General features: G+C 48.3%; 1 protein-coding gene across 1 annotated transcript in view; it reads right to left on the bottom strand.

Moving 5' to 3' along the window:
* Nucleotides 1–19,371, bottom strand: part of LOC8053807 (growth/differentiation factor 8) — a 213,972-nt gene that overhangs the window by 37,463 nt on the left and 157,138 nt on the right. Inside the window, exons 2-3 of the mRNA XM_029973456.3 lie at nt 8,368–8,561; nt 3,255–3,440 (exon numbers count right to left, since the gene is read on the bottom strand). Coding sequence (XP_029829316.1) covers nt 3,255–3,440; nt 8,368–8,561 — 380 coding nt within the window. The remainder of the gene's footprint in view (nt 1–3,254; nt 3,441–8,367; nt 8,562–19,371) is intronic.

Raw genomic sequence — 19,371 nt, 5'->3', positions numbered from 1 at the left:
TTAACTGTCTGTCAATGCCAACACCTCGCTTTATAGTTTTCAGAATGTTTTCAGCCGGGAAAGCTAATAGGGATACGTAGTACATTGCTGAAACAATCCTGGAAGTCAGGCCTTCGAAAGTGCTTGTAATCGACTTCAGGCGAGATTTTGTCAAGGCATTTTTAAAGCATAGATTGATTATGCTCTTCCTAAATAATTCTGAGAGTGCCAATTAGAAATGAAGGAGTGGCCTTTTCCCCTTAGGTTCATTAGCCCAACAGACGTGATCACCTTATAAAAGGCGTCGGCAGTTTAAGAGGCTGAACGAGCCTCCACAGGGAAGCCCATGAGTGATTTATAGTGGCGCTACACAGGTCTTGAATGTTGTTAGGACAGTGGAAACAGAATGTTCAAGAAAGCAGTTATCTCAATCCAAGACGAGCAGAAAATCTTCCACATAATGAAACAGTTCGACCATTTTGGAATACTTTAGGCGATCCTGAAGCAGGCTATCGTGGCGCGCAGGTTAAATGTCGCTAATGAATGGCGCTAAGCATGATCTGATACAGACGCCTTATTTTTGCTGAAGAATGCTGTCTCAGGCAGTAAACGTGGATTTAAGGTGAACTATGAGCAACTCTAGGAAACTACTTTGAGAAACACCACAGGCATTCTGGAACGCCAGGGCACCGAAGGTGCCTTCAACATTGATGGAATAATATGAGGTCAGCCAGGGCGTCTTCCTCGCGTGCTGATTCCTGGTCATTATGTGTTGAGCCGGGCAAACCTGGAACTATGTGGTATGTACGCTGCGATTACAGAAACCTTACACTTTACTTTTTGGACGGTTACGCAAGGAATTCATTAACGGGGTGCTGATAGAACGCCCTAAGACGCACATGTGAGTTCTTTCTGCACCGCAACCATTACTCTTGAAGGGCCAGATGTACTTGCGGAGTGAAATATTTCGTGCTCTGAGAGTCGCAAATAATCTCGGAGCTTAGATTCACATACGAAAACTATCAGAAAACTATACTTTTAAATAAACTGGCGAATATTTGAAAACAAAAAAACGTGTTTTCAGTTTTCTGGCATTCTATTGAAATATTGAATTTGGCGCTGCATAACAAAACCATCCTTAGACGATTGGGATCATTGTATCGACACATTTAATCAGAGTGCTTTTAAATGGTGCTCAGATATGCTGAAGGAGCCTACGAAAAGCGGTGATTGCGACAAGAAGCAGTTCGCCAATATTGTGAAAAAGACCCTGTTTAGTTGTTTTGTGAATTTTGCTGTTTTTCTCAAGCTGGAGACCTTTCCACGTTAAAAATGTCCATCGCTTCTTCTTTCTTGGCGTGTTCTGTAGCAAAATTCCGTCCAATATTTTGTGTTTTACAACAGAATCAGGGTTAGCAGACTTGTGCCATGCGCTCCGTGAGGCCACAGCTGCGGCAGCCGCGGTGACGTGAGATCCTCAACACGCGCCACTGTAGCCATTTCTGCCGTTGGGAGGCCATAAGTACACCATAACTCCGGTCGAAAACAAAACTAAAATAAATGACTGGTATCGCTTTAATAGAAATAAGAACACACGCGAAATATTACGTCAAAGTGAAACCGCGCACTCCACTAATACCGATTTTAAAGATATGACCAGCTAATCTTTAGCACGTAGCAAGCGGGTTAGCTTTTACTCCGGCAACACTGGGCGACGCGTGCCGCAGCACTACCGTGACTTCACGTCGCGACCGTACAACTGATACCAGTGTTGCCATCCCTCTCTAGCACATATTTTTGGTTTTGCCGTATTGACGCCCGAAATCAAAGTTTGACTTGTGATATTTTTAAAACTACACGCAATATCATCGTCAGTTGAAGAATCTGAACTTCTTAGTTCTGTTCAGCCTTGCATTCTCTATTCATTGACGTGTTGCATGCCATATTTCCTTCGGGTAGGAGCGGCTGATTCAGGCAGTCACCGCGCCGCCGCAGAAAGGCGTGACGTCAGCATCACGTGACGTGCGGTCCGCTGGGCGAAGTATCAGATTTCTTCCCGGTGGGAGCACCGTATTACGTGCGGAGCCTTCGCCAATGTCTGCTTGTAAAGTGACACACTCATTCATTTTATACGCATAAAAGCCCTTTAACGAACGCAGCGTGAGACTCAAGGCCGGGGCGCTGCGCGCCGTCACCACAACTGCGGCCATCTAGCGGACGCTGTGCGAAACTGAATGCGCAGCTGTCCTCGACACATGCGGTTTATTAGGTTCCAGAGGGCGTGGCTCAAAAGTAGCGCGCTCGCTTCACAATCAGGGGTCTCGAATTAGAATCCTGAGTAAACTGCTGTGAGTTTTTTTTTCGATTTTTATTTTCAAGCATTGGGGTATATTGACAACAGACGCCCTACATCATCGCGAGTGAAGGGAAGAGCCCATAGCAGCTATTGCCATAAAATACGCATAAGTGTCATATTTAAAGGAACAATGCGCTGAAACAGACATCGAAGAAAGAGTAAGTAAACAGGCGAGCTAATTAATGTTACACACATTAAAAAAAAAAAAATCGGAGACGACGATTGAAGAAGGGGACAACCTTAAATTTTTTTCTTCTCTTTGCGTCCTGCACCTCAGGGTTTTTCAGTGTGATGATTTATCACCAGATCGCTGTGCGTAGACTCTTATTTTAATGTTATTGTGTTTGTCTTTGGCCAGAAGGCAAGTAAATAAATACTTGTTTTATTTAATGCAGGTAATGCCGGAGAGGTATTGGAGAAAAAAATACAGAGAAACGCGCGGGGGGTATCCTTAAGAGGCAAAACAAAACAAATGAAACGTTCGGTATTAGAGAGCTTTTAGTTCTTCGACGTGCACCGCGCAGTATAGATACACGGCCGCACGCCAGTACGATGCACATACGGATTGTAACGGGCAGGGACAGGGGTCGATCCCGGGACTTGTGGGTTCTGCGGCGCGAGCTGTCACTCCAAGTGCTCTGAGCTACTTTCTTATACCTTTATTACCCAAGTTCTCCTACCTGTGGTGCATGCTTACTCGGCCACCGGACCTCCTTTTTCGCGCTAACGGTTTCTCCATGTGTAGATGCAACGAAGCGAACAGTGGGAGAGCTTCTGGAGTACAAATATTCCGGGCAAAAAGTGCCGTTTCGCGTTTCATGGGACCTCATGTGCCTTCAGATAGATACCTCTCGAGGTATCTGTTTTGATCTGAGGCACTCCAGGCACCGTCGTTAGCTCGAAGGAGGGTGTCACTCACCAGCGAGTCTCTCCCGGGCGGCGGGTCTGTGACGGCGAGCAGCTTGCGTCCCTGGGCGTCGTACGCGTGCACCACGAGGCCCAGGTTGTCGGCGGGGTGCCGGAACCAGTGCGACACCAGCTTCTTGGCCTCGAGCTGGAGCCAGAAGCCGCGGCGCAGGTTGCCCTTCTCCTCTTTCGTCCGCACCTGCGCCAGGCCAATCAGGTGGGTGCGTGTTCACAGCGCCTTTCGCTTTACCACAGTTTCCTCCAGGGATTTCCCTAGACCCCCCCTAGGGGGGGTTAGGACCCCCCCTCGTTTTTCCGAAGGCACCCCCTTAATTCACAACGACTCCTATATTCGCAATGCTCCCCCCCTTTAACCCCCCCAAAAAATTTAGACACCCCCCCTGATTTCTATTCCTGGGGAAACCCCTGGTTTCCTCTATACTCCCAGAGCCTGGCAGTTCGACGACGGAGCCATAGAGTGGCCGGTCGCAGATTGGGAGCGCGAGGATCTGGCAGCACAGAGCATCAGAGAGCCATTTTTCAAAGAACCTGGACGTCAGCGCACAGCTTTTGCAGCGGCGAGGACCCGAAACGCGCTTGTTCGCTCGGGAGAAGTGTGTGTACAATGAATGAGCAGTTTGTCTGCGGCTTTTCAGATTCTATTGTATAGTTTTTAGGGAAATATTGTTTTTAGTTTTGTGCTGTTTTTGCGTGGCTTGATCTGAAACTGCGTGACTTCTCATTTCTGTAGAATTTTTTTGTTGCTTTGAACTGTATACGAAGGTAGGGGCCCAATCGGGCAGCAAGAATTTGTTTCCTTGCCTCCCTTATCCGGTAGAAAAAGAAACAAAAAAGAGATTCATCTGAAGTCCTATGTCTAAGTTCGTGTAATGGACCTATCACTTAGGTTGTCTCGCGAGCCCACCGTCAGCCCATTTTTGTGGAGAGAAGGTTTTGTTTCCTGGCACAAGCACTGCCGAATAATCCGTTCCGGGGCCATACTTTAGCCGGACTGATGATTCGCCAAGCCTCTAGACGGAGGAGAAAAGCTCACCTCCAAAGCTGCGAACCAAGCGTTCACTCGACTTGTCTTTTAACGATCTAGATAAACCCGAAAAGCGCAGCTTGTGTCGTGCACGCATTCTATGCGTAGGTAACGATTTCTTACGCTCAGTTAGGAGGGACTCTGGGTAGTTCGGGATGGCTTGCACGCATAACACACTCGTGGTGTGTTCCCCGGGTTTATCCCAAGCACGATTGAGACGAGTTCAATTTTATTCGAGAGTGGAGTGCGTGAGGTGTATGCTTTATTAAGAAGTTTCCATGGCTTCTTCCGAGGGTGCATTAGCTCCCTGAGTTCTTCGTGGCGGTGGACTGCGAGGAGCTCTTTGTGGTAACAGAAGTAATGCCGAGGGAAAGTTCGTCTGCTTCTTTTGCAGGGGTTGTGATGTCATCAGAACGCAGAGCTCTGATTGGCTCTGGTTGAAGGATAGCGGGTAGACCTCAAGGCAGCTTGCTTTCAGGTCTACCCCCTATCCTTCAATCAGAGCCAATCAGAGCTCTGCGTTCTCACGTCACCACAACCCAGCCTAACTTGGGCTCCGCGTAGACCCTTTTCAAAAAAATAATCTCATCAAGCAACAATGATGGTCGCCATTTCTTTGGCACGAAGCGTGGGATTGGATCCGAGTGGTTGCCGAACACTGACGCAACACTCGTTTTCATTAAAAGCCGAGCCGAGTGGACGTCGAACGCTGACTCAACCCAGTTGTCCAATACATGATCAGAGTGCATGATCAAGCCATGGCGGACAAGCAATGGGGAGGACTTTTGAAAAAAATAAGAGAAAGAAAGGCATATTTACGGAAGTTACGTTTAAAGTTCTGCGTTTTCTGTGTTTATTTTTTTTCTCGTATTTTCAAGTGTTTTCTTGAGAGGAATTTTACGAAGTGATTCGGTGTTTCATCGATGTCTGCTTTCGATGACGAAAAAAAAAAAAAAAGTCGGCGCTTCTGCTTGCTTACCGTTGAAGAAAACATAGCACGGATTTTCCAACGTCGGGGGAATACGTAAAAAAATGTCCCAGAACCGATGAGAAAAAAGAAAATGAAAAGATAAGGTTTGTGCTCCCTGAAGAAAGGAGCACCCTCTGTGAAAAATAAAAACAGCGCGGTCTGTCTCCCCGGATCGAACCACACTAACTCGTCCAAAGCCCGTCCATACACGAACAAGTGGTAGGATATCTCGTCGAATACGGCAATTCGCCATGGGCTGACTGTGAAGACGGAGAACTGGACCAAGGTACCAATCAGCCGAACTGGGTGTAGTTGAACATGGTTTTAATAAGCCGCTGTAAGAATTATCTCGGGGTACGTTGGCGACAATTCGTTTTTCTGAATGGCTTAACATCTAAAAGCAAAGAAATAATCTCTGGTGTGCCTCAGGGTAGCATTCTTGGCCCGTTGCTTTTTAACTTATACGTCAATGATATCGTACATATATGTCAACAGGCGAAGTTTATAATCTATGCGGACGATACTAGCATATTTCTATCGTCGAGCTCCTACGCCGAGATAACCAATATGGCAAATGATGTTCTACGTAAATTAAGCTCTTGGTCAAAACAGAACCGTTTAAAAGTTAATTCTAATAAGACTAAAGCCGTTTTCTTCTATACAAGAGGAACGCCTATCTCATTGCATCATAACATAGCGTTTAATCACACAAACATCGAAGTTTTGGACACTATAAAAGTGCTTGGCACGTACTTCTCCAGTAACATGCAATGGGACGAGCATGTTAACTTTGTACTAGTCAAACTTAGTCAAATAGCTGGTATAGTGAATCGAAATAGGTATATTCTTCCGGAATCAGTTAATTTATTAATCTAAAATACGCTATTTGTATCTCATATTAACTATTGCCATCTTGTATGGGGCACAACAACAGAATCTAACCTCCATAAATTACACTTAATGCAAAAGAGAATGATACGCGTTATTGCCAATGTCTCATACACCGAACATACTGATTACCTTTTCAAGAAATATAACATTCCAAAAGTTCATGACATATACCGAAGGAGGCTTATGCGAGATTTTTATTATAGCCTTAGGAAAAATACCTCTACACTCTTAGAAATAGGAAACTTAGAAAAAAGGCAACCTTCGCATAAAACACGAACTCCAGAACCATGGATAGTTCCTCGTTCTCGGACAAATTATGGTGACCAAATGCTTAGGAATACTTTGCCTCGACTACTAAATTCATTTGAGGAGGCTGGCACCGATATATTCTCTATAACCCCTTCTGAACTGAGATATCTTTTGTGTTCATTTTCTGATACCGGTGCCCTTAGAACTGCCTGAGATGAAAACGAGCTATTTCCTAGAATTGTTTTGTGTTCCTTTTCCGACCTAATCATGTTAAATTGCAACCAGGAAGTGTTTTGTTACTGTGTGTGAGTGTTTTGTGAGTCCAATGCTGCCATCATTTAAAGGGGGCCGAGGGCCCCACAAGCTGCGTTTGTAGCTTTTTTCCTCGGCCTCCTCCATTCTGTATGAAATGGAAAACCAATAAAGAAAGAAAGAAAGAATTAAAATCAGGGCATACCCCCATTGTGTCACGGATGGGACCATGTAGGTCATTTTGTAAGAGCTCACGTTCATGTTTTACTAAGCCCTAGAACAGCTGGCAGGTCTTAGGAGGGGCGCAGGTATGCGAGGTGAAAGGTAGGATTAACAAGTACTAACTAGTAGTCGTGAGTGAAACACTTTTAATACCAGTGAAGGACGTCAGGGTTATTTATTTCGCTCGTCGTACATAGGCTGCAGGCGTATCCACGGAGGGCCAGGCTTTAAGTATAACGAGATAAAAAAAAATAATATCGTAGACCTGTATTGTTGGGAGATATGGAATGAGATTTTACTTGATGATTGACAGCTTAAGAAGTGCGAGGCGAGTCCCGCGCATTTCATTATCTCTCCACAGCCAATCAGGTGGCGGCATCGGACGATAAGAAGGCCGAACAACCAATCACGAACCTTGAAAATAGTAAGATACGCCCTGCGGTTTTCCGCTGTCGGTGACCATTCGGGCAGAAACGAAGGGAGCTGCACTCGAGGGACGCGTTCGAACGCGGACGCCGGACGCCGGCGTTCCGGATTCTTTAATGCGTGCGACGACTGCTGTAGAGATAAAGGCAGCTCGGCGTTCGTGCGTCCCCGCGCTCTGTCTCCGTTTTCCTCTTCTTCCTCAATTTCTGCCCGCATAGTTACGGGGGAGTTGAGCCATAACCTCGTATGTACGGACAAAGTCTGGCAGATCGCCACGGTACGCGGCCGCCGAAGTCAAGTAGATGGAGGGGCAGACAACGGATGAGGGGAGAGCCACGTGACTTGCGCCCCGCTGCGGCGAGACGTCGAAACACACTACTCCCAAGCGAACAAGTGTGTTTCGGGTCCCCGCCTGACGTCCAGGTTCCTCGAGAAACGGCCGTTGGGTGCTCTGTGCTACCAGATCCTCGCGCTCCAAATCTGCGACCGGCCACTCAATTCTATGACTCCGTTGCCGAAGTGCAAGGCTTTGCGAGTATAGAGGAGGCTACGGTTGAGCACATTGCGTAAACGGGAACGCCAGATGGCGTACCACGAAGGCGGGGCGCGGCGACCACGCGGAGCACCTCTTTCTTTATCTCTCCTTATACAAAGAGATCACGGCCTGGCGAGAAAGTGGATGAAGAAGGAAGCGTAAACATTCGGTAAGCTGTCGGTGACCGTCTATCCGAAAGCGGTGAATGACCAAGAGCGTCTAAAAGACGCGCATAACCATAAAATGCTCTCCGACTAATATTGCGGGTGTACAAAATTTGCCGACCCTGTCCGAGGCGGCTTTCTTCTTTCCATGAGGATCCCGTCTCATTGGTCATACAAACATGGTCTGCGGACATGTTCGAAGTAAACACGTGCATAACATGTTTCGAACATACTTGACGCGTTTCCGCATATACTTCTGTCATCAGGCCTGCAGCGAATGTCTTTTGCACCAGCAGGGTGACGGTGGCTTAATCCAAGCCGTTGCATGCACGCGTGGGCGGAGACAAGCCTCGAGCTCAGCTCCCTGCTCACCTTGACCAGATGGGGTCCCCGGACGGCGTCCCTGGCGACCTGGTACAGCGTGACCCAGGCGGCCCCGGATAAGGACTGGTTGGAGGACACAAAGACCCACAGGTGGGCCTTGGCCACGTGCAGGTTCTGCACGCTCTCCGAGAAGCGGAAGTGCACCGCTTGCCACTCCGGGACCAGGCCCAGCTCGCCGGGTGCTGCCGAAGAGACCGCGTTCACCCCGTTAGCACCGCCGGACACCGCCGGAGTACGGTGCCTGGAACAATAACGTTTAGGATACAAGGCCCGAGCTTTTTTTACCAAACGTCACAACCAATGCATTTCCCCAGTGCCACCTAGCTTGCGCCACCTTGCCTCCAGTTTGATGACGTCATGCGTAGGCCTTATCTCTTCTAGGTGATGGGATTCGGAGATCAAATCGTCTGTTTCTTGCGCAGGGGCTGCGGTGACGTCGGAACGACGCCGTGTTCTGATTGGATTTGATTGGACGGGTAGTTGGCAGGCCTCAATGCTAGATGCTTTGAGGCCGATCTCATTTTTCTTTTTTATCAGCCATTAAGAGCTCGGCGTTCTGACATATTCACAGCCCCTGTGCAAGAAGCAGACGAACTTGCACTCCGCGTTGCCTGGAACGCGTTTTCGACAGGTGCGTTTAGTGGTGCGTTGAGCATCAAAAGTGGTACCGAAGTGGCGATAAATTCCGCCCGAGGAGGCGGCGTGTCGTGTTCTCGGATGTCGCGACCCTGGCGGTTGGGCGTAGAAATGTTCGCGAAAAAGGGCGCCAGGGTAACTGACGTCGCAGCGTCCCATCTCGCGTCTGCTTTGGTTTCCGTAAACTGACAGCAGATTGACCCGCAGCAGAACGGCGTCAGCCGTAGCCAGCTCGCGGCAGGCAACAGCATGACACTTTCATGACGTCATGCGGGGAAATCGAGAGATCACTTTTGAAGACGTGGTAGGCACGCCGGTCGGAGACGCGCTCCAGGCACCATAGCCAGAGGGACACCCAGCTGGGCGCTGGATGATCGCGACAAGTTTACTTAGCGGCCTTTGGCGCGCAAGCAATGTTGAAAGGAAAAGGCTGCACAGTTGGGGCGCGCTATACGCTTCTGACCTGGTAGGTGTGTGAAGTACGTTCTACATCATGAACTGTGCTGCGATTATCAACGCAACTATACGTGCACGCCCTTAGACAGTTTTGTTGCACGAGTTGATGGTTTTATAGAGTTTCCCTATATTGCAGTGTTTTCCGATGAACCAACCAGGTAAGCGTGACCTTGTAAAGAAGCCTATTCATCTATGCCCGACACTGACATTACAATCAATAGATTGTGTCTTTTCGCACATAATACGCGCAATACTATTAAGATCCGTCCGTTCTATGATTATCTGCTTGGCAGAGCCTTTGGGACTCCCATCGTCGGCCGTTCGCGCACGAAGCATTTCTCCGGCTGCATCTCCTGTAGCGAGTGGAGTAGGGACCAAGGAAACTAATCAACAAAACATTAGAGGCAGTTAAGCCTGATTCCATGTGGTGGAATTTCCTCGCAATTTTGCTGCTGCGACGCTGATCGCCGCAGCTTCCCCCACGATTGTTTGGCCGCACGAGCGACGTCGCAACTGGGAATTTGCAAGCAAAACGCACCGTGTGAATGCAGATTTAGAACTGCAACCTGGCTTATGAAGGCGCCATCAGGACACAGTTAGATCTGCTTTGTCTGCCCAATTACAACCAGCCAACATATGTGATAGTGCTCAGCACGGATGTTGCAATAAGGCCTGACTGAGTAACTGCACAGTGTGAACTATCAAGGGCCCAATGATTATATCCTACCGAGTGCAAGAAATACTCCTTCCATTTTAATCCTAAGAAGATATACATTGAGTTTCTTGTTCGCGTTTATTTTATATTTCGTTATTTATTAGATTCTCATTTCAGTACTACTTGCTGCACGATTATGGTTGTGCCTTTACTGTGTAATCTTATCTTTCCTCGCTTACACTTTTGTCAATTGTATAAGAGCATAGCTCAATGCATCACGCATTATATTTGTTTCTTCAATCTCATTGTAAATTTTCTATGACATACATCCTATTCACTGTTCAATTTGTAACCAGCCCTAAGAGGCTGGTTACGGATTCTGAAATAAGAATATTTACTGCATCTAATATATATAGGACATTCCTTTCTGATCAATAGTTGGCTTCCGAGCGTCTGCCCAAGCTTAGGGCATGAACGTCGCATGACCTCAGTCTTCACCGCTTTCTTCCCCCTCCACTACGTTCCTAACAAAATGTGCCGACATCCGTTTTTCATCTACATATTCCACAACTTTTTTTCAAAATGTGCGTGAGTTGTTTCGTATTCAAGTAACTGCCGAATGCTTAAGCCTCCGGAAAAGGACCTCTTCAGGCTGGCATTTTAACTCAAATCAGCCCTGTTTCCACTCGTGCGATTGGCAAGTCAGCTTGAGCCGCGGGTTGTGCTTCACGTATGAGGGCCTCCATACCTGAAGTCCTTTACTTCGAGGCCTTCAAGTACGAAGGCCTTCATTCGTGAATGCTTCGAAAGCTTCAAATATAAAGGTGTTCGAAATCCTCGTCCGTCGAGAGTACGTCTACCGCGATATCGGAAAAAAGATGTTTTGTTCACCAGATATCGTTACAGTCCCACGTTATAGCAAAACTTTGCTTTATGATAAAACACTGCGCTAAACAGAGAATAAACATCAGGCCAAAGAAGCCACGCGACATTAGGAACACAAATATTGCAATATAACGACTCCGAGGTTCTATAATCAGTGACAGATTAAAAAAGAAGCAGGATGTGAGGAGCCATCTTCTTCTCGCGCCGCAGCCAATGAGACTACAGCATTAGCCGATAAGATTGCCAAAGGGCCATTCACGAAAAGTGGGCACAATAAGCCACGCCCCTGAACTATAGGCCAACATCTGGGCATCATTACAAAGTTCGGAAATTAAATTAGTCGGAAACACGTCGTAACGTGGAACTAAGACCTTCCATTGCAGCGGTGTGCGAAATAACACAGTGACGGGTAAAGTAAGGTCGCAGTGTACGATGACATTCCAAGATGCTTGGTTCAGACGCTCGGCTCTTTCATCCCGTGTAGGCGGTTTAAATTGGCGGCTTGCTGGTGGCAGTAAAGGTGCGTAAAGTAACGGACAGCTCGAGGAACGCAGGGCGCACATAATCCCGAGCGTCTTATCATCGATGCGTGACCAATTGCCGATAGAACGAATTGTGCGATCATGATGGGCGTTCAACACCCTCAAAGCCAGAAGAACATGTGGACACGTGATCTGGAGGCGATGATATTTGCCGCGAACGTTTATTATAGCCACGCGCTGGGTTTGGCAAAGCACACGCGCCGAGTTCCAAACTTGGTAAGGTTCGAATGTTCCCGTCATTGCGGCGATTGGGCACGAACTATACTAGCTGAATGTACGCCGAGGCATCGATTGCCACGAGCCCAAATCGAGTGCTCAAGTAGTGCTTGCTGCCGGTGTACGCCGCGTTATCTGCATTTAAATACCGTCACAACGGGGATCGCGAAGCTTGATAACAAGATCTTGGGAATTGCGTTGTGGACGACGCCAACAATGGGATCCCACAACTTCCTCGTCAAGATTTGGAAAAGAGAGGCTAAAAAACAAGAACGTCCGCTTTTATTCCTGAATTTAGGCAGCGACAAAAAAAACTTCTTCGTCAGTGGCGTTGCGTGCGAGTATATTTTGGTCCCACTATTGCCGGTAATTTTGTCTAAAGTGAGAAACATTCCTACCCAATATTGGTGCAGAGCCCCTTTAAATACTCTGGAATTGCCAGTAATGGTAGTAACCAAAGGAGTTCAGCTGCAGTATCTAAGCAGGAGACGCCAAACCTACTTTCACACCTTGCCACTTTCTCTCGAGAACACCGGTACGGGCGGGGTCAAACGTCAGCCCCACCCATGATTTCTTCTCCAAAAGGGAGCCCGCACCACAACAGAACTTGGTCTAGCGGTGTTTATTGAAGCGCCAAGGCAGACTGTCCCCTAATCCCCGTGTCGAAAAAATCAGGTGGAAAGGCTCGCCTTGTCGACACCATCACGAGAGCGCAGTTCAGAGTGAGCGAAGGACCACCCTCACGACAAGTCCGTCTCCTGTCGCTTCCGCGGGAGGAGTGCCCTTGTTCACCAAGTCGGGAACGCGCAAAAACCAACTTCCCTAGCGAGCGTCGTCATCACTCAAAACAAACAGGTGTTCCCAGATGAGCTGGGGACGTGAAATGTCCCCCGGGAGAGAGCGAAGAGGGAGGCTCACTAGGACGGGCTCTCGGCAAGGTGGCCAAGCGTTCAGTGACTTTTATGGCGGCCATCAGGGCAGGGCGGCCAACGGTCCCCACAAAGCGGAAGTGTGTACGATACTAATAACACGAGCATGCCATTCGTGAAGCCGTGACCTGTGACATCAGATGACTTCCGTTTCCTCGCTAGATTTAGAGGGAAAATTGACGTCGCATGACCTCAACACCAATTCAGTTTCCCCGCTAGGTTTAGGGGGAAAACTGATGTCACACGACTTCGTATCACGCGACCTATACAAAAATTCAGTTTCACCCGTTAGATCTAGCGGGAAAATTGACTTCACGTGACCTCAGAGCGAATTCAGTTTCACCGCATATTTCGCGGAAACACTGACGTCACGTGACACGACGTAACGTGACCTACCGTTTCCCCGCTAGATTTATCGGAAAATTGACGTCACGTGACCCACACATAAATTTAGTTTCCTTCATGAATGTAGCTAGAAAAATTGACACGTGACCGGCCGCAGCCCGTCATTCCCCATACCTTGGGAACGCAGGCTCAGAGGATCGCTAAACGTGTGCGTTGCGAGAACGTTTAAAGTAACCAACACAATTGCCTAACAGTATGCCATACAATTTTTTTTATTAATATCGATTATTGTTTTCAGTAACGTGTTGTCCGAAGTAATATTTTTTTTATTCAACACAGACAGCACTCGGAACTCGGAAGTTCCGCAGTAGTTCTCCTGTTTGTGGCCTGCTCTCGCGCGGGTGCGCTAGCTCCATTGAGTGCGCTTCACACCGCACTCTGCAGCGCTGCGGCGAAGCCACATTTGTGAAGTACCCATTAATATTCTGCGTAGCTCGCACTGCAAAAAAAAGAAAAGCCCATGCGCCTACTTTACCGCACAACACTCGGAGAGCCAATCAGCGCAACTTACGGAGGCAGCTTAGGGAATGACGACGCCGAAACATCTGTTTAGACCAAAAAACGCAGTCTGAGTTGTGACACTAAGCATTGCTGAATGTCACAACTCAGACTGCGTTTTTTGGTCTAAACATATGTTTCGGCATCGTCACTCGCTGAGCTGCCTCCGTAAGTTGCACTGATTGGCTCTCCCAGTGTTGTGCGGGAAAGTAAACGCACGTTTTTTTGTTTTTTTTTAGAGTGAGCATCGCTGCAGTGCAGCGACATGCCGAGTGACAAAGTACAACTCCGGAATGTAAGGGTAAAATGGAACGCGTCGGGCATTCAAAAATAAAATATTAAAAATACATAAAAATGGAAGATGAACGCTGATATAAAATTACTTCTTTAAACAAAATTAAAAGAAAAAAAAAATCGCAGTCAATCACAAATATGGTTGACTGCGATTTCCTGACAAGTCGCGTGCCTCACGCGTGGCGTTTTGTTCTAAAATTAAATATTTAAGGCAAGAACGGTTACTAGATAATGGCGAAAACGCTTCTAAATGACCTCGACGAGGTGTAGCTATGCTGAACCGCAGGCTTAAATGATAATTAAAAAAAAAATTCGTCTAGTTAGCCCCTTTTGGCCTCCAACTGTTCGAAGGCACATTCGATCATGTTTTAACTAAAGCTCTATAAGTTTTATAATTGACCAAATGAAAACTTGCAAATGAATTTAAAGGGTTCAGTAATTATTTTTAGGAAAGTGTATGTTCATCGACCACATCTTAATTTTACATCTTCCCAAATTCCTTCATCCAAAATGCTCTCTATAGCTTTTTAATTTAATCAAAAATTGCACACTTTGATCGCAATTTCAGAACTTAGACAAAACACTCTATTGGGTACTCAAAATTATAAAGTTTTTACGTTATTTCAGTGATATAAAATTGCTTGCTTTTGATTTCATAGCTAAAACAAGCATTAACAAGTACTCAACAATCAACGCGTGTTTCAAAACTGACTGTTGCAGTGTGCCGTAAAAAAAGGCTTTGTTACAACGTTCCGCTTGACGTGTCTGGTATTTCTCAGCGCATCCACGTATAGTTCCTCGCACAGGAGCGAGAAAGCAGAGAAGGCATTGTCTTTTGGTTCGACTTTCAAACACTCGAATGTTACAGTATTCTCAGTAAGTATATGCTCGTGCTCCAAACGTTATTCTTTCTGCTCCGCAATGAATTTTTGGCTGCTTCAAGAGTTGCTAGAAAATGACTCGAACAAGTCACATCTTGCACACTGGATATTTGGAGTACTTAACAGTTTGCAAAGCTGTCTTCTGTAAGCCCATCTGTGCTACACTTCCTTATTCGGGAGCCAGCTGCATAATAAAGAAGCGAAATTCGGGGGCCAGCTGCATACACCGATAGTCGCCTGCAGGCTCCCGTGAGCTACACTTATGGTGAATTCCGCTCGCAGATCTCGAGCGCTCCAAAAGCGCTCCATTTGGAGCGCGCATATTCCGCTCGCAGATCTGGCTCGAGTTGGTCATCTTCCGCTCGTAGATCTCTGGCAGCGCCCGCTCCACGGAGCGCCCCAAACTCTGCCGAACTTGCTCTGGGGGATCTCACAGACCTCTCCGGAAGTTGACAGAGCGGCCCACGTGATTTCCGTCTAAATCCGCGGTGCGCATGCGCGGCGAGGTTGGAGAGATCGGCGGGCCGGTCGGGCCACAGCCGGGTCGTGGAGTTGGTTCTGTTCGGGTGCGTCGGTTGTTTACTCTGGATTGTGACGGCTCGAACGCTTCTACCTCGCGTAGATCAGGGATAAAAAGCCGGGAATGTGGAGTGTGGCAAATCGTAAGCGCTGACATCTGTGATCGTAAAAGGAAAAACGAGAAAAAAAAAAAAAAAACCGACAGAAAAGCCGGAGGCAGACGCAAGGTTAGGCCTATTCATTCTGCAGCCAGTGATTGTTTACCTTTTTACACTGCATTCCGTCGGCGTTTTCCCGTGAAATAAAGCAAGTGAAATAAAGCAAGTTAGGCAACGACTACGAAAGTGATGGTTTGTTACGTCTGGGTTTATTAAAGTCGTACTACAAATCTGAACTCCACCGCTGGCAATCGCTGTCCGTGTCCCGCCGCTTCGAGGCGGCCGAAAGGTATGTGACGGTGCCGAACGCGGACATCTTCGTTATTTGTGACATGGGCACCGTGGTACGTATAATTTCGCCCGGCCTGTGTCGCGTGTTCTTTCTGCAGCTAAGCAGTGACATTTGTCACTGGTCGTCAGAAAGATCAGCCGGCTGAGGCGTTGGTGGGCTGGTCAAGTTCGAGCAGCGGCCATTTTGTACGGCGGAGGGAGAAGGGGTGGGGAGGGGTGTGGGGGAGGTCGCTCCAAAAACGCAAATTTATTTTCCCCTCGTCGATTCGGAGCGGGTACCACGGAGCGGAATTTTGCCTCCCTCGCGGATTTTGGAAAGCGCTCCAGATCTACGAGTGGAATTCACCATTAGTCTAGCTGTTTGCGCTGCTTGCACTCTCGTTCGACCCTTCGTTGCACTAAGCAAAGGCGACGGACTGCGAATCGTACGATCTGTGGTTCGATTCCCACTATGCCGCTTAGTAAATCTCACTAATTACGATGAATGGTGACTAAGAATGCCTTCTATGTGGTTTTTATGCTTATGCGTTTTATGCTATGGGCGGCTATGTATGCTTTTTGTTTCCTTGGCCTTTGTGCAACGGTTTCTCTTTTAACGCTTTTAGCATTAAATTCAGCCCTTGAGCACATTTCGTGTTGAAGAGAAACTGATGCGGTTCTGTATTTGAGAAAAAACACTTAAATCGTCTTCATTTGGCCTCAAGGGTCACGAATATCGAGATTATTTTTAATATGGTGCACAGAGGCTGCAGAAAATCGTTTTCAAAGTACCAGAAAATACCAGTCATATCCAGAGTTTCTGGAATCTCCGCTCTCGCGCATCTACAGCGCCTTCCAAAGCTATGCACGCGCACTTTTGTTATTTTCAAAAAAGGTCAGAAAAAGGCGTCCCGACTGGTGTAATACCCCATTCACACAACCGTCAAGGTACCTTTAGCTAAGGGATCTTTATTCTCCGCGGCCAGTCAATTAACGATCTTCCGGTCGTGGCGTGTGCTCGCGACCCAAGAGCACGGGCTGATTCGCCGATAGCAAAGGGACCTATGTTAAAGGTACCTTTATGTTAACCGTGTCAATGGGGTATCAGTCAGTTAAGGAACTGCTCATTGACGCTGCTTGCACGAGCGGTACCGCCCCCCCCCCCCCCTTCCCCTCTTGCCCCCACTGCTTGCCTCCCGCCGTTCGACGCGCCAGGGTGGATAACTGCAGTCAGGCACGTAGCCAGGATTTTGGTTTGGGGGGGGGGGGGGGGGGGCCCGCCCATGACAAAATGCTGTATGAGGGCGAGGGGGGAGAGGAAGTCCCAGCAAAATGGAAGATTTCCGGGGGGGGGGGGGGCGGGCCCCATGCTTCCCCCTGGCTACGTGCCTGACTGCAGTGTGTTCTATGGAACACGTACCATCCGGTTCAAATGAAATGCGAACAGTGACGGAACTTCGAGCCCACCACCGGCGCAGCCTCACACATGGCGTTGTTCTTGGCGAGGTTCAGACACATCGGAGTAGGGCGCTGCGAGGTTGTGCGTCCTACTTCGATGTGTTTGAACGACGCCAAGCACAACGCTAGCCTTGAAGCTGAGCCGGTGGTGGGCTCGAAGTTACGTAACTGTTCGCATCTCATTTGAACCGTATGGTATTTTTCGAAGCACATCATCTACATGGTGTTCCTGCTCTGCTCTGCAGAACACAGAATTATGAAACGAAAATCTAGATCGCTGCTCAACCGGGGAGGTGCCCCCCTCCGCGGGAGTTCCACAACTTAGGTAATCTAGTAAAGTTTGTGTCAATGCGGAGGATTATACCCGGAAAACTTGATATTGGCACGCGCTGCCGATACGAGCGACACGCGCTTGGCTGCCGAAAGATCCTAGCATGACGTAACGATTGATCGGAGGTTTTTCGTGCATTCTCGCGTTTAGCTAAGTCTGCGAAGAAAACGACCGTAATATCCAAATTCACGGAATAAAAAATTCTTTAGAATTCATCTCATACCCTCTTTTGCCGAAGAATGTTTCTACCTTCCCTTTAAAAGGCTGACGCGCAATCGCCAGGAACACGATACTTACAAGGAGCGAAGCAATCTAAGTTACTTTAGATGACTCCATCCCACGACCAGTTTTGTTAAAGGCCTTTAGTTTCGAAGTCTAGAGAATCACATTGAGTTGCAACGAAAATACGATAACACGGGCGTCCCGTACCTATGAGACGTATGGTCACGTGGTTGTTGCCACTATGAATTACGTGGTTACGTGACGTTAGGATGTTACGTGACACCACCACGCAAAGGACGTCACATCGTCGGCTATAGCGATCACGTAACTTTAAACCACCATGTCGAGCGACACCATGATGTAACAGCGTAACCTGACCAGGTAAGTTGACGTCCAAGCGTCGCATAACACCGCGGTGTCACACATGACATCACTTGATCTCAGGTGACACTGTAACGTCTTGTAACCGCCTGTGACGTCCCAGTGTCACCTGACACCACGCCGTGAGTTGGGTTCGTGCCACGGGACCAGCGCGCCCTAAATACGAGTGGATTAGCGTATGTGCCTCAGCTTGGAGCACGTGGAGCGAAAGCTCGACTGCAGAACCATACCCTTCTATATACTGGCATAGCCTGGCAGATCGCGACGAGAAACGGCCGCCGAAACGGGAAAGGTGGAGCGGCAGACAACGAATGAGAGGAGGGCCACGTGACTGGCGCCCCGCTGCGGCGAGACGCCAAAACACACTTCTCCCGAGCGAACGAGTGTGTTTCGGGTCCTCGCCGCTGCAAAAGCTGTGCGCTGACGACCAGGTTCCCCGAGAAATGGGTCTTTGATGTACGGTGCTCAGGTACGTTCGCGCCGACCTTCTCTCTTTTTATTTTACCAGACCACCCACAGATCATCGCCCCGGACCCGCAGCAATCAAAGATCCAGATACGGTCTGGCCACTAGGTGCACTGGCCACAGCGCTTGGGCATCGCGTCTCCTCCGACACCTGCTACACGCCTCACTCGCACTCTCGCGGCGAGACGAAAGCATAGGCTCGGATAACGGAAGTATCTAAACGTTCGCATACTCTCTGGGGAGGGAGTACTGTGGTCACATACGCACGCACCGAAACAGGAAACAGTGGCTCCCGAGAGAACGTTTCTCCGCTCGACCGAGCGGCCACTGAGAGCTTCGGGTTACCTTACCCGGCTCCAGTGCTGCGTCGTCGGCGGATGTTGCCGCACGCTTACGCAAGTTCCGCGCCACATCCATTGCGCAACATTAAATAATATCCTGGCCATATGACCATAGCACTGCGAATACTGCTGCCTCATCTAACTGACGTATGGCCTCGCGGTTGCACCACTTCACGCCACGGCGAGATAACCCCCGGCACGAGGGTTTAAAAAGGAGACGAGACGACTTGGGACCAGCGGCCTGGACAGACGCCGACACCGCGTCTTCAACATTATTCTAAATTGGGCCCTATTTTAAGCAATAAAACGTTAGTGTTCTCACCAACCGTCCCAGACCATTTTAACTTCCGAGTCAAGTCTAGAACAACCCGAGGCTCTACATATGCTCTGTGCTACCAGATCCTCGCCCTCCAAATCTGCGACCGGGCACTCTATGGCTCCGTCGTCCAA

The sequence above is a fragment of the Ixodes scapularis genome, unplaced genomic scaffold (genome assembly GCF_016920785.2).
Source record: "Ixodes scapularis isolate PalLabHiFi unplaced genomic scaffold, ASM1692078v2 PGA_scaffold44__24_contigs__length_19508400, whole genome shotgun sequence".
NCBI classification, from domain to species: Eukaryota; Metazoa; Arthropoda; class Arachnida; order Ixodida; family Ixodidae; genus Ixodes; species Ixodes scapularis.
The sequence above is the reverse complement of the archived record's forward strand: the minus strand, read 5'-3'. Positions and strand labels throughout refer to the sequence as shown.